Below are 14,490 nucleotides of genomic sequence, written 5' to 3'. Positions count from 1 at the left end.
ACAGAAAATAAAATCATTAGAATGACCTGGGCAGAGAAAATTGCTTTCAAAGATGCTACCGCCAATAGCAGAATTGAAGAGCTCTAACAAAAACAAATCAACAGATCTGCTTCTCAAAACACACACACACACACACACACACGTGATCTACACCACTTTGAGCTCAAAAATATGAGGTCACATGACTTGCTGGAGAAGGCTATGCTGACTCTATAATAAGGCAACTAGTACAGGATTCCCTTAGTTTTTCTAATTCCACTTGGGAACCAAAAATAGGAAAACCAGAAACGTCCTCAAAGTATTCCCAGTCTGTCTAGTGGAAATTATGCGGGGCCCTATGACAGCCAGTTGGGTGACACACCCCTGGATTAATGTATTTACACGTAAGTAGCGAGGCTTTCTAAAAGGATGGATGAGACATCACGGTCAGTTGCTGTTGCTATGCTACATGAGCATGTTTTTGAACAACACAGAGAAAAAGAGTAAAAATAATACAAATGGCTACTTATTAAAATTACAAAAGGGAGCTGAAATTCAAGGAAAAACTAAATCCTAACAAAATCTTACAATGGAAGTGTGTCAAGACAATTAGATGGCTGCCCCACAGATCTCAAGGAAGGGAACCATGGATGGGTGGGCTAAATCTTACAGAATAAAGGAGACCAACCTCCTGACAAACTATACAGAAATGAAAGGACTATAGTATTAGGTTGACCCACAAAATTTTTATGAAAGTTACATGGTATTTTTATGTCTCTCCAGATAGAAACCAAAAATCTCTTCACATATACAGAAAAAAGTCACCTCCCCAGAGGAAAAAAATAAATGAAAAGGGAAGGGTGAGGTCTTCATGGATATAGAAATCATACAGCACACTGGGCACAAACCTAGAATGACTTTTAGCTATTTATCAGTGCTTGCAGTTTACCAGCCCTTGTGTTAAAGACAGTCACAACTAGAGGGGGAAACAAATCTTGAACAGGTATGAAGTAAAAAGCATAATGCTAAGTAAGAGTGACCTCTGTTAACATCCCATGGTGAAGAGAAGGAGCTAAAGTGGGAGATGAATTTAACACCCAGCCCATTAAAAATGAAGACCTTTATGGGAATGAAGACAATCCACTCTTCTCCCATATCCCTATGGAGGAGAATAAGGAAATCACAGGTTTGGGATTTCCTTGGAGGCATTAGTAATTTGAGTTTGGCAGCCACATTCCTGTTGCCAAGAGCTGACATGGTAATTTTGCTACATTGGTGGAAATTACTACATTTTCCCCAACAGAAGGTACCAGGCACAATGGAAAAAAAAAAATACAACTATATTTGTTTTTAAATACGGTTAGCTCTTTCTCCATTTCCTTGTTTGAAAATATTGGTAACTTCCTCACCAAAAGAATCTTTTTTTCCTATTTGGAATGAATACATTAGTTCTATCCCTTAGTCCATCAATATGATCCTGAAGAAACAAATATCTTGAGGACTAGAAAGGGATTTACAAACTCACTATAGGGAGAAGAGTTCTCCCTCTTCCCTGGGTAGTTGCCAGGGAAGAACAGTGACTATACAAAAGACCTATGATTAGAAAGTAAATGTATACTTTGATCCTACTTTCATCCACATTTTATGGATATCGTAAAAATATCTAATATTCAGACTAACAAGGCAAACACTCTAAAGCTGAACTATCAACTGAGTTGAAATGAGAAATAATATAAAAAGAGAAACCACATACCAAGCCCCTATGCAGCTGTACTGTATTTTCCTTCATGGTTTCCCTGACTGAATCGAATGACCTTTAAACAGGAAATAAGGCTACAGATATAACTCAGCTGGAGAATAATCCCTAAATCATTAGATTTTCACTGTGGAAATCAAGAGAACTGGCTGTATTTAGAATTCTCAAACAAGGGAATTATTCTGGCCATGAAATATATGCACATAAAGCACTCTGGAATAAAGTATATTAATACCCCCAATTCACAAGCATGTTTTTACTTGGTTGGTTATTGCATCGAGTTCAATAATGCAGCCAGGTCGAGCAGTAGACTGTTGGCTCACAATATTAAACACTTCTCCAATAAGTTTCTGCAAATAAAAAACAGAAAATGTGAATCATCAACAATGTATGAATCTATTATCAGTATGATACAGCATCTCAGACATTCAAGGCCCCTCTAAATATTCAATGATTGGCAATGGCGATTCATTCATTCCAAGAATTATTTCAAATATCTGTACTCATTCTTATTCTCATTTTTAAAATTAACTAACCAGGTAGAAAACTCTATAGTGTCTAGCTTAATAGCGTAGAACCTCAAGGCATCCGGTTCTTTCAACATGTCTTCATTTTGCAATCTTAAAGCTCCATGACAGACCTGGCTGAGGATGTGGCCCCATGCCCACACGTATGGTTTGCAGATCTGCAATGCCACGTAGAAGTATGACCCTGCCAGTGAGAAGGTACGGGCAATGGTTGAAAGGAAGTGGGACTCGGTAACTTGAGATGAGGATGTTTAACTAACACGGGAAGTTTAACTTTGGACACCCAAACTCCCAACCCTTTCTGCTGAAAAAAGCAGTCCCTTCTCCCTCCTTCCAATCAGGCTTCCCTTGCATAAAAACCCTTCAGTAGCTTCACTTGAAGCAGTTACTTCACAAGGAGATGCCCATTCTCCTCAGCATCACCACCATTACTTCCTACCACCTCCAGGCTGCTAAGAGGGCTTAGATCCCAGCTTAGCCTAGGGATATAAATACAAGATTGCTCCTGGGAAAACAGCACATACACTGGGGCTGTAGCATCATTCCAATTTGTATCAGCAAGATTCCAAAGACATGGGATAGGAACAGATTCAAGGGTTATTAGACCAAGGAGGACAAAATATGTGACTGGGTATGGCTGAATTTATTGTTATGAGTACCTTCACCCAAGATTCAGGATTTAAAATGTTAGCTCAGACACCTGGAAGTAGTGTCTCCTGGGTTTGTTAACTGAAATCTGGATGCAACTTTGTCCTACAGAGGGTGAGGTTAAAACACTGGACCATGAATCCTTCCTACTCAAGTGTGGTCAATGAACCAGCAACAATAGCAGCATCAGGAAGCTTTTTATAAATGCAACTTTCAGGCCCTGAAGCTAATACATCTGCATTTTAACACAATCTCTACATGATTCGTGTACATACTAAAGTTTAGTAAGTACTGATGTAGATCAGTGGTTCTCAGCTTGGCTGCACACTGAATCACCTAAGGAGCTTTAACAATCATTGTTGCTTAGGTCCCACTTGCAGAGACTGACTTACTGGTCTAGAGTACAATCTGATCACAGGCATTTTACAAACTCATCACGTGCTTCTGACATGCAACCAAGGTTGCAATCCCCTTGCAGGGATACCCATTCCAGGTAAGGAATTGCCTTCCCTGCCCACAACTCTGCTGCTAGCACTGTGACTAAGGCCTTACCAAATGCCTTATTCAACACTACAGGATCCTATTCAACTTTACCTCCAACAAAAGAACCCATTTTACAGCAGAAGATAGGGCCAGAATTAGGGTAAAGTGAATAAAGCACTCACCTTGGGTGCAAAATTTAAGGGAGGTGTGCCAAAAACTCAATAATCAAGATAAATAATATCTTAATGCAGTATTTTTTTTAAAGATTTATTTATTGGGGCGCCTGGGTGGCTCAGTCAGTTAAGTGTCTGCCTTCAGCTCAGGTCATGATCCCATGATTGAACCCCACATCATGGTCCCTGCTCACTGGGGAGTCTGCTTCACCCTCTCCCTCTGCCCCTCCCCCCTGCACGCACGTGCTCTCTCTCTCTCAAATAAAAAAAAAAGATTTATTTATTAGAGAGAGAGAGAGCACATGCGTGCACAAGTGGGGGAGGGAGGGACAGAGGGAGAGGGAGAGAGAGAACCTCAAGCAGACTCCCGGCTGAGCACAGAGCCCCAGGCAGGGCTTGACCTCATGACCCATGAGATCCTGACCTGAGCTGAAATCATGAGTCAGACATTTAACCAACTGAACCATCCAGGCTCCCCAATGCAGTATTTCTTAGAATCAGAATTAATGCAAAAAAATTCATGATGAACAAAATATCAAAATTTTAAATGCAGGATTCAACAGTGTCATGGGGCACCTAGCTGGCTCAGTCAGAAGAGCCTGTGACTCTTGATCTTGGGGTTGTGAGTTCAAGCCCCACACTGGGTGTAGAAATTATTCAATTAAACTTAAAAACTAAAAAGAAAAATGTCTTGATGAGCCATATTAGAGCCTGAGACAAAAGCAAAACTTCACAGATATGTTTTTATGTATTTTTTAATGATTAATATTTTTCCAGAACATTAAAGTGGTTGAAAATTATTGAAAAACTGAAAAGAAAGTGTATTAAAACTCACAATATTATTTTATATTTAAAATTATTTAAACTAAAATAAGATTATTTTACTTTCCCAGCTTTAATGGAAGCAAACTTATCAATATTTTTAAAATCTATTTTTTGCTTGTTTTCAATATAGACAACTTCCCTGTTTGAGAGTCTCCTGACTGAGTGAAAATCTTAAGTAATATTTTAATTAACTTATTTTTTTTTTAGAGAGGGAGTTGGGGGAAGGGCAGAGGGAGAAGGAGAGAGAAAATCTTAAGCATGTTCCATGCCCAGTGTGGATGCAGGACTCGATGTCATTACTGAGATCATGACCTGAGCCAAAATCAAGAGTCGGACGCTTAACCGACTGAGCCACCCAGGCACCCCTTAAATAATTTTTAATTAACTTCAGCTTACTGAAACTTCTTTTGCAGGACAACATTGTGACTGGTATATTGTTTTTTTAACGTTCTGAAGTTCACTTCCAAATTTGCGTAAGACTGCACTGAACAAAATTTGTGAATCAGTTTTAGCAGATCCAAACACAATGTTGATTTTATATTACAAATTATGGACATCGCATGACACTTAAAACGATTTCAGATGATTGTCAAAATATTTAAGAGCCAGGTCAGTGGCTGCCTTTTGTAAACAAGATTATCCACGTAAGTCTTCTCCAGCTAAAAATTCAAAATCTAAAGCACTTCAGTTAATTTTTCATACCTCCATTTTGAATGTGAAATTAGTATGCTTTGTAGTCACAATAATGGCCCCCCAAAAATGTCCTCATCCTAATTCCCAGGACCTGTGAATATGTTATGTTACTTTACATGACAAACGAGATTTTGTGGCTGTGATGAAGTTAAACATCTGGAGATGGGAAAGTACGTTGGATTAGGTAGAAGGGCCCACTGAAATCACAATGGTCCTTATAAGAGGGAGGAAGTATGGTCAGATTCAGAGAAAGAAAAGCAAAGGCCAGAGAAAGAGAGATTTGAAAATGCTCTGCTCCTAGCTTTAAAAAGGAGGAAGGAGCCATGAGCCAAGAGATGCAGGGGCCTCTAGAAGCTGAAAAGGGCAAGAAAATGGATTCTCCCCTAGAGCCTCCAGAGGGAATATGGCCCTGCCAACACTTTGGTTTTATAATATCTGGCCTCCAAAAAGATAAGATAATAAATGTATTGTTTTAAAGTCACCAATTTGGTGGTGACAATTTGTTGTATCAGCACTAGGAAACTAATACAGGTGCCCAAAATCTCCTTAATTTTTACTTGATCGGCTCTTTTTCCAGTAAGAATACCACATCTGGTAATTAATACATTTCCACTTTCTCTTTCGTTTTTAACTCATTTTCAGATTCAGGAACTATAGTCACACCTCTTGCTAGTAATTTACACTCACCACACTTACTTTCAAAGTTTCTTTCTCTCACTATATCCAACAACTCTCAACTGAAAACTGGATTAGCAAAAAAGTAAATTTTGATCATATTATTGAAGTGTTTGCTTCCGTTAAAGCTGTGAAAGTAAAATCATAATAAATTCTGTTTGGGACATAAATAAAATATTTGAACTGAAAATAATGTTGTGGATTTTAATATACTTACTTCCAATTTTCAATACTTTTCAACTACTTCAGTGTTCTGGGAAAAAATTAACCATTAAAAAATTACAGGAACATATGTTTCTAGAGTACACATTCTTCCTTTTGCCCCAGGCTTCAATGTGGCTCATCATGGCACTGCGAGATCTGTCTTTATTTAAAATTTTGGCATTTTGTTCATCAAGGATTTTTCTGCATTAATTTTGACTGTTTAAAATATAGCACTAAAACTGCCTGATCCAGTAATTCCACTACTGGGTATTTACTCAAAGAAAATGAGAACACTAAGGTCTGGACCATTCCACCAGGTTTAAAAAGAAAAAAAAAAAAAAGGCAAATACCCAAGGTGCTGACAAAAGTGTAAGAGAACGCAGAATTTGGTGGTGGGAGAAGAGACTATGATTACTGAATTCGGGCTCTGTGACTATCTGTAGAAGCAGGGGCTATAACAGCTTTCCTTTATGTTGTTTCTTCTTCCCTGATTTCCCTACTGGGACAAGTACTAATAGTGCAAGGACTTCAATAGTCCAAGTATGACCACGACTAAACCGGCATCATTACACAATGACATGATGCCAAATGGGAATTTGTGTTTCCCCTGTGCTGGAGATAAAAGTTTCTCCATCTAAATAATTGATGCTAGGGGGCTGGCTACTCTTGACCTGCATCTAAACCTTGATGCATTCTCCACCCTTGTCTGCCTTATTCTGTGCCCCAAGACATTCACTTCTGGACCCAAACACCTAGCTCGCAAGCCGGCTTCAGCTTCAGGCTGAATTCACTCAGTGGGAGGGACTGGTCGGAGACTGGAGAGGAGAGAGAGAGAGAAGTTGGGGATGGGTCCCCCTTGGTCCCCACAGTTCTGTCAGTGGCTATGTTCCTGTGTGGCCACCTCTCCCAACAGGCAGCTCCTTTTCCATGGCTTTAGTTCTCCCCAGGCTTTGGTACACTGTTACTGCTCTTGTCCCTTCAGGCACAGGGATATACTTTTCTATTGCCACTGCAAAAAATTACCACAAACTTTAAAAAAAAAAAACACACACACAAATGAATTATCTTACAGTTCTGTAGGTCAGAAGTCTGACATGGGTCTCGCTGAACTAACGTCAGCTTGTCATCAGCGCCCCATTCCTTTCTGGAGACTCGAGGGGAGAGTCCAGTTTCCTTGCCTTTTCCAGCCTGCAGAGGTTATCCATATGCTTTGACTCATGGCCCCCCTTCTCCCAAAGCCAGTAATATCATCTCTCTGACCATTCCTCTTTTGTCACCCCTCTCTTTGACCACAGCCAGGAAAGGTTCTCTGCTTTCAAGTCTTATGTGATTAGACTGGGCCTACCCAAATAATCCAGGATAATTTCCACATTTCAGGGTCCTTAATTTATTCACATCTGCAAAGTCTCTTTTGCCATGTGAGGTAACAAATGTGCAGGTTCTGGGGATTAGCACGTGAACATTTTGGGGGGCCATTATTCTGATAATGGTAATAATGGCTTCACCCTACTGCTAAACTCTGAGTGCCTTATCATCACTTGCGGGTTAACCATGTGTTCACCTCTATAAGGAGTTCTTTCATTAAACTCTTCACAGTTAAACCTTTATAAGTGTGTCATCTGTTTCCCACCTAGGCCCTGACTGACACAGAGAGTAAATCAAGGAAGTACTGACTGTCTCTCCCTGAAAAGTACAACCCTTACCAATGTGCTCTTCCCCACAAAATGCAAAGAAATATCTTTGTATAGCTTCTCCTAGTTAGTATGGTCTTCCTTCCCAATTTAAATACTATAATCCCACAAAGAACATGAACAAGCAAATCAAAAGAAAAAAAATACAAACAGCCAATAAAAATATGAAAAACCATTCCATTTCTGCAGTGATAAAAAATGTGTGAATCAAAAAAATAGATACAGTTCAAAATAGTGAAGATTTTGAGAGAAGAAAGAAAAAGAGGGTGGAGAAAACTTGTACTCACATACTTTGCTGATGAAGTACAAATTGGTAGAACAGCTAGCTTCCCATTGCCTTCACAAGGTAATAAAACACTTCAGCATGATATTCATCAACTTATTCATTAACTCAACAAATATTTGTAGAATGCTTATCAGATATCAGGCACTGGGAATACAGCACTGCCCTCATTTTATATTCAAATGAAGACAGACAAATAGCACACAAATAAGTAAGTAAAACAAACTGTGAAATGGTACTAAGTGCTATGGGGAAAATGAAGTGGGAATGTGGACAGGAATGTTGGTCAGGAAGCCCTCACTTGAGTAAAGACATAAAGGAGGCAAGAATACAAGCCTTGTGTTATCTGAGGGAAGAACATCCCAGGCAGGGAGAACAGTAAGTAAAAGACACTAAGATGAGAGACAGTTGGCCATGCTCCAGGACCAGTAAAGAGACTGGTAATGGCTGCAGCCAAAATGAGGGAGGGTGAAAGTAGAAAACACAGTATCAGAGAAGTGAAGGAAGGCAGGATAGGGGCTGAGAGGTAGAGTCTGTACAGTATTACAATTCACTGTAGACAATGGCTTAAGAGTGACATGATCCAAACAAATTACGCTTTAGAAATATCATTCTGACTTATATGTTGAGAATAAGAAGTCCAAGACCACCTTCCCCCACAGAGACACAGATTTAACAGTGATAAAATTCAACATGCTTTCATGAAAAAAAAAAAACATTCAACAAACTATGAATAGAAAGAAACTACTTCCATATAATAAAAAATATATGAAAAGCTCAAAGCTAATGTCATACTCAATGGGAAAAGACAGTTTTTCCTCTAAGATAGATACGGAACAAGACAGGGACGCCCACTCTCACCATTCTCTCACCATTATTATTCAACACAGACTGTAAGTTCTAACAATTAGGCAAAAAATAAAAAGCATAAAAATTAGAAAAGACATAAAATTATCTGCAGATGGCATGATCTTATATGCAGAAAACCTTAAAAATTCCACACACACACACACACACACACACACACACCAAAAAAAAACCTGTTAGAACTAATAAATGAATTCAGCAAAGCTCTAGGATACAAAATCACCATTCGAAAATCAGGTGTGTTTCTATACACTAACAATGACCAGTCCAAAAAGGAAATTAATAATCCCATTTAGTAGAGCATCAAAAAGAATAAAAGACTTAAGAAGAAACTGAACAAAGAAGATGAAAGACATACACTGAAAAATACAAATGTTGCTAAGAAAAATCAAAGAAGATATAAATAAATGGAAAGACATCTCATGCTGTGGATTAGAAGACTTAATATTGTTAAAATGGCCATACTACCAAAGCAATCAACAGATTCAATGTAATTCCTATCAAAATCCCAGTGGCATATTTTGCAGAAATTGAAAAAACCATCCTAAAATTCATGTGATAACATGGGTGAAAGCTTCAGGACACTGGTTTTGTCAATGATTTCTTGGATATGACACCAAAAGCACAGGCAACAAAATAAAAAATAGACAAATGGACTACATCACACTTAAAAACTTCTGCCTGTCAAGGAAAACAACTGACGGAGTAAAAGGCAACCTACAGAATGGAGGAAGTAACCACAAATTATATATGTGATAAAGGGTTAACACCCAGAATACAGAAGGAACTTCTATAACTCAACAACACAAAAAGCAAAAGGACCTAAACAGACATTTCTCCAAAGAAGATACACAAATGGCCAACATGCACAAAAAAAGGTGCTCAATATCACTAATCACGAGGGAAAGGCAAATCAAAACCACCATGAGGTATCACCTCATACACATCAGAAGGGCCACTACCAAAGAATAGAAAATAAGTGTTGGAGTGGATGCAGAGAAGTTGAAACCTTGGGCACTGCTGGTGGGAATGTAAAATGGTGTGACCACTATGGAAAACAGTATGGAGGTCGGCAAAAAAATTAAAAATAGAATTACTGTATGATCCAGCAATCCCACTTCTGGGTATATACCCCAAAAAATTAAAAACAGAACTGTGAAGAGACATTTGCACACCTTATGTTCATCACAGCATTATTCACAATAGTCAAAAGACAGAAGCAACCCAAATGTCTACTGACAGGTGAATGGATAAAGAAACTGTGTGGTATACACATACAATGGAATATCATGCAGCCTTTAAAAAGATCTGGTCACTTGCTACAACATGGATGAACTCAGAGGACATTACACCAAGCACTAGAACAATTATATCTTCAGTATTCTGGATGGAAATTTGTTTTTAATTTTAATTAAATCACTGCCTTCAGGGTGCCTAGCTGGCTCAGTTGGTGGAGCGTGTGTCTCTTGATCTCTGGGCTGTGAGTTTGAGCTCCACGTTGGGTGTGGAGATTACTTAAAAATAAAATCTTTAAATCACTGCCTTCATAAACAGTTTACTCAACATAAAAATCCCTTCCTGATGACTCAGAGTCACATGTATGAACATTAACTGTTACTCAAGCCTTTAAAGGTCTAAAGATCTCAAGTGCTGTCTTAATAATAAGTACCAAATGTACACTGGTATCTGAGAAGGAACATTAGGAATTTATTTCCAAATGTCTGCAAAACAGTTACCTAAATTACACCTTGTTACCTAAAACCTCAGTCACTTCACGCTCAGTGTATCTCAAACTTAAGTTATCAACAATACCTCACAAATATCTAACCACTGCTCATGGATCCACTATCACAAACTTGAAACCTCAGAATCATTTCCTTTAGTATCCATATTCAGCGACTACTAAGCCCTACTCTACCCTTTCTCGATATCTGCCAAATCCCACTCTAGCTCAGGTTTATTTTACCACATGCTTTGATGACCTCAATAGATTTCCTGCCATCTCCAATGTTTCCAGATACCTACCAACTATACTCCATCCCGCAAACTAAGCACTTTACTTCCCTGTCCAAAAAAGTTTACTGTCCCCTAAATCCGTCTCTTGATTCCAGAATAAAATTCAAATATTTTCAAATGTTTCTTATGGGGGGGGAAGCTAGCCTCTACCCAGCATCTACTAAAAATCCCATTTGAGGAAGAGGACAGCATGTGACAATTTCTTGCCATATTTCAACTTACAATCAGTAGAGGAAGTAACTAGGAGAACTGCTGCTCTGACTTGGATCAGCAGAAATAATGGGAACTTGACAGGGAGCAGTCATGCTATGTTAAGAGTTTAAGATCAACAATAAGGGCGAGGCCCTATAGTCTATCATTCAGAGAGCAAAAATCTCAGAATTCATATGGCTCTGAAAGTCAAAATGGCTTAAAAGAGTCTAGAGGCTAGAGGGACTTGGAGGTTCCTGACTATGCAACTGCAAACACAACTGATGAGAACAAAAAGCTGGTTAGTGTAAGGGGTTGGCTAGTGTCCCATCAAAATCCATGTCTACCTGCAAAGTCAGAATGTCCTCTTATTTAGAGGAAGGATGTTTGCAGATCTAATCTGTTTAAGATAAGGTCATACTAGATTAGGGTGGGTGTCCTTCTAAGAAGAGGAGAGGACACATAGAGACACCCAGAGAGAAGAAGGCCATGTGAAGGAAGAGGCAGAGACTACAGTGTTGCAGTTTCAAGTCTAGGAACACTGAAGATTAGTCGGAGCAACCAGAAGTTAGGAAGAGGCAAGAAAGGATCTTCCCCTAGAGCCTTCAGAAAGAGCATGATCCCGCCAACACCTTCATTTCAGACTAAATGTATATGCAAAAAACAGAGTTGCAAAATATGTGAAACACAAAACTTCTAGAACTGAAAGCAGAAATGGACAAATTCACAATTCTGGTTGGGAATTTCAACACCCTTCTCACAGGAATTGACAGAATTAGACAGAAAATTAGCAAAGATCTAGAGGAACTCAACATCACCATTAATGAAAACAAAAGCTAACTGACATTTTTAGAATACCCCACCCAACAACAGCAGACTATGTTCAAGTGCCATGGAATACTTACTAAGATAAACAACATCCTGGGCCATAAAACAAACCTCAGTCAATTTACAAGGATTGGAATCATAGAGTGTGTTCTTCTACCACCATGGAATCAAATTAGAAATCAGTAATAGAATGGTAACAGGAAAATCTCTTCCCAGTATTTACTGGGAAGCTAAACAACACACTTTTAAATAACCCATGGGTCAAATAAGAATTCTCAAGGAAAATTTAAAAATATAGTGAAGTGAAAAAAATGAAAATACTACTTATCAAAATGCCAAAGCAGTGCTCAGAGGGAAATTTATAGCACTAAATGCATATGTTAGAAAATAAGAAAAGTTTCAAACCAAGACTCTAAAGCTACTATGTCATGAAACCTAGAAAAAGAACCTCCCTTACCCCCCCCAAAAAAGGGCAAGAAGGAAGAAAATAATAAAAGGGCAGAAATTAATGAAAATGAAAACAAAGAGTTCAATGAAACAAAGAGCTCATTCTTTGACAATATCAATAAAATTAACAAACTTGTAGCAAGACTGAAAAGAAAAAAAGAGGAAAGGCACTAATTACCATGTTGATAGCATGTACCCCTCATATATAGTGTGATAAGAAGGGTACTTCACATCTGGGATATTCTTCCTAAAAACCCATAACTCCAGTCTAACCATGAGAAAAATAGCAAACCCAAATCAAGGGGAAATTCTATAAAATGTCTGACCAGGACTACTCAAAACTGTCAAAGTCATGAGAAAATACTGAGGAAGAAAGAAATGAAGAAAACTGAGAAACTGCCCCAGATCAGAGAAGGCTAAGGATTCATGATGACTAAATATAAGTGGTTTTCTGAGTAAGAGCAGAAAAATCAGTTAAATCTTAAAAAGTCTAGAGTTTAATTGATCTTATCATACTAATGATGATTTGAGATGTTAACAATAGGGGAAACTGGCTGTGGGGTGGATGAGAACTCTACTGTTGCAACTTTTCTATAAATCTAAAACTATTCAAAAATTAAAAATTGACTTAAAAAATTAAGTAACTGAATAAGTTATTATTTTCAGGGTACAGAGCTCATAAACAGAGGCTGATACTTTAATGTTAATAAAGATGCAGAGAATAAGAACTCCTAATTCCTACTTTGTCTCTGGTCTTCCATTTCAAGAATTTTAGCTTGTTGGGGCGCCTGAGTGGCTCAGTCAGTTAAGCAACAGACTCTTGATTCCGACCTAGGTCATGATCTCAGGGTGGTGAGATTAAGTCGTGAGTCAGGCTCCTGAGCTGGGTGTGGAACCTGCTTAAGATTCTCTCTCTCCCTCTCCCTCTCTGCCCCTCCCCCAACACACACATGCACTCTCAATCTAAAAATAAAAAAAAATTTTAACTAAAAAAAAGAATTTAGCTTGCAAAAAATAGAAAAAAAACAAAAATTTTCTACTCTAAATATGTATTACTTTTTAACATTAAAAAATTAATGAAAATAGGTTTAAGAAAAATGTACATTGGTAAGGGGAAGAGTAGAAGACAGGATAAATTAAGAAATTCCAGGGGCGCCTGGGTGGCTCAGTCATTAAGCAGCTGCCTTCGGCTTAGGTCATGATCTCAGGGTCCTGGGATTGAGCCCCACATCGGGCTCTCTGCTCCATGGGAAGCTTGCTTCTCCCACTCCCCCTGCTTGTGTTCCCTCTCTCGATGTCTCTCTGTCAAATAAATAAATAAAATCTTAAAAAAAAAAATCCAAGAATGTATCTAACTGCTCTACATAAATTTGTATTTTTTGGAAAAGTAATGCCTGGGTTAGTGGGAAATTTTGCAAATGAGTTCAATGAACTACAGAGGATGTTCTCTGAGAAATCATGGGAAATGTCACAGCCAAAATACTAGCAATAGGTAAATGTTCCAATTTTCAAAAAGTAAAACAATGTAATTCAGTAAGGCAAACTAAAGAGCTTGAGGTCTATTTAGTACAAGCTTTTAGTCAGCAACAGACATCAGGGTAGGTACATTTAACATTCTACACATTAAAACAATCATCTCAGACATATTTGACTTCCTTTCTGACTTCAGAATATTTGGCAGACAGAGCGTATTTTATTTCAGCAAAGCGCATGAGAAGCTGCCTCATGGAAATTCTAGGGACAAGCTGAAGAAATATTTCAGACAATAAAAATCGAAAAATATTTCAAATGTACACTTCTAGGCTTTTTCAGTCCTATCCTGTTTAACATTTTTCTAATTGACTAAGATAAAGATGTGGAAACAACATTCATCAAACAGACTGGTGATATAAGTCATAAAGCAATAACACAAATAACAGAATCTGGATTCAAAAAGATACCGAAAGACTGAGCCTAACAAGATGAAATGTAACAGTGAAAATAGGCCTTCATTTGGGCTACAACTCAAATGCGCAAATATGGAATGGCTTACTGGCAAAAAGAGACTTTGGGATATTTAAATGAGAGCCAGCTCAGTATGAATCAATTACAAACAAAGAACCTGGCATGATTACCAAAAACACAATGGAATCTAATGAGAGGGGCCATAATACTGCTGTATTCTAGTGGTCCTACAACACCCAGAGTATAGACAAACTGAAAACTG

General features: G+C 38.3%; 1 protein-coding gene across 7 annotated transcripts in view; it reads right to left on the bottom strand.

Annotated features, from left to right (window-relative positions):
* The window catches only part of DMXL2 (Dmx like 2), a 147,321-nt gene that overhangs the window by 56,149 nt on the left and 76,682 nt on the right, over positions 1-14,490 (bottom strand). For all 7 annotated transcript variants that reach the window (XM_036116616.2, XM_036116615.2, XM_036116619.2 and 4 more), the window contains exon 14: positions 1,996-2,085. In XM_036116616.2, coding sequence (XP_035972509.1) covers positions 1,996-2,085 — 90 coding nt within the window. The remainder of the gene's footprint in view (positions 1-1,995; positions 2,086-14,490) is intronic.

The sequence above is a fragment of the Halichoerus grypus genome, chromosome 8, assembly GCF_964656455.1.
Source record: "Halichoerus grypus chromosome 8, mHalGry1.hap1.1, whole genome shotgun sequence".
In the NCBI taxonomy this organism is placed as follows: domain Eukaryota; kingdom Metazoa; phylum Chordata; class Mammalia; order Carnivora; family Phocidae; genus Halichoerus; species Halichoerus grypus.
The sequence above is the reverse complement of the archived record's forward strand: the minus strand, read 5'-3'. Positions and strand labels throughout refer to the sequence as shown.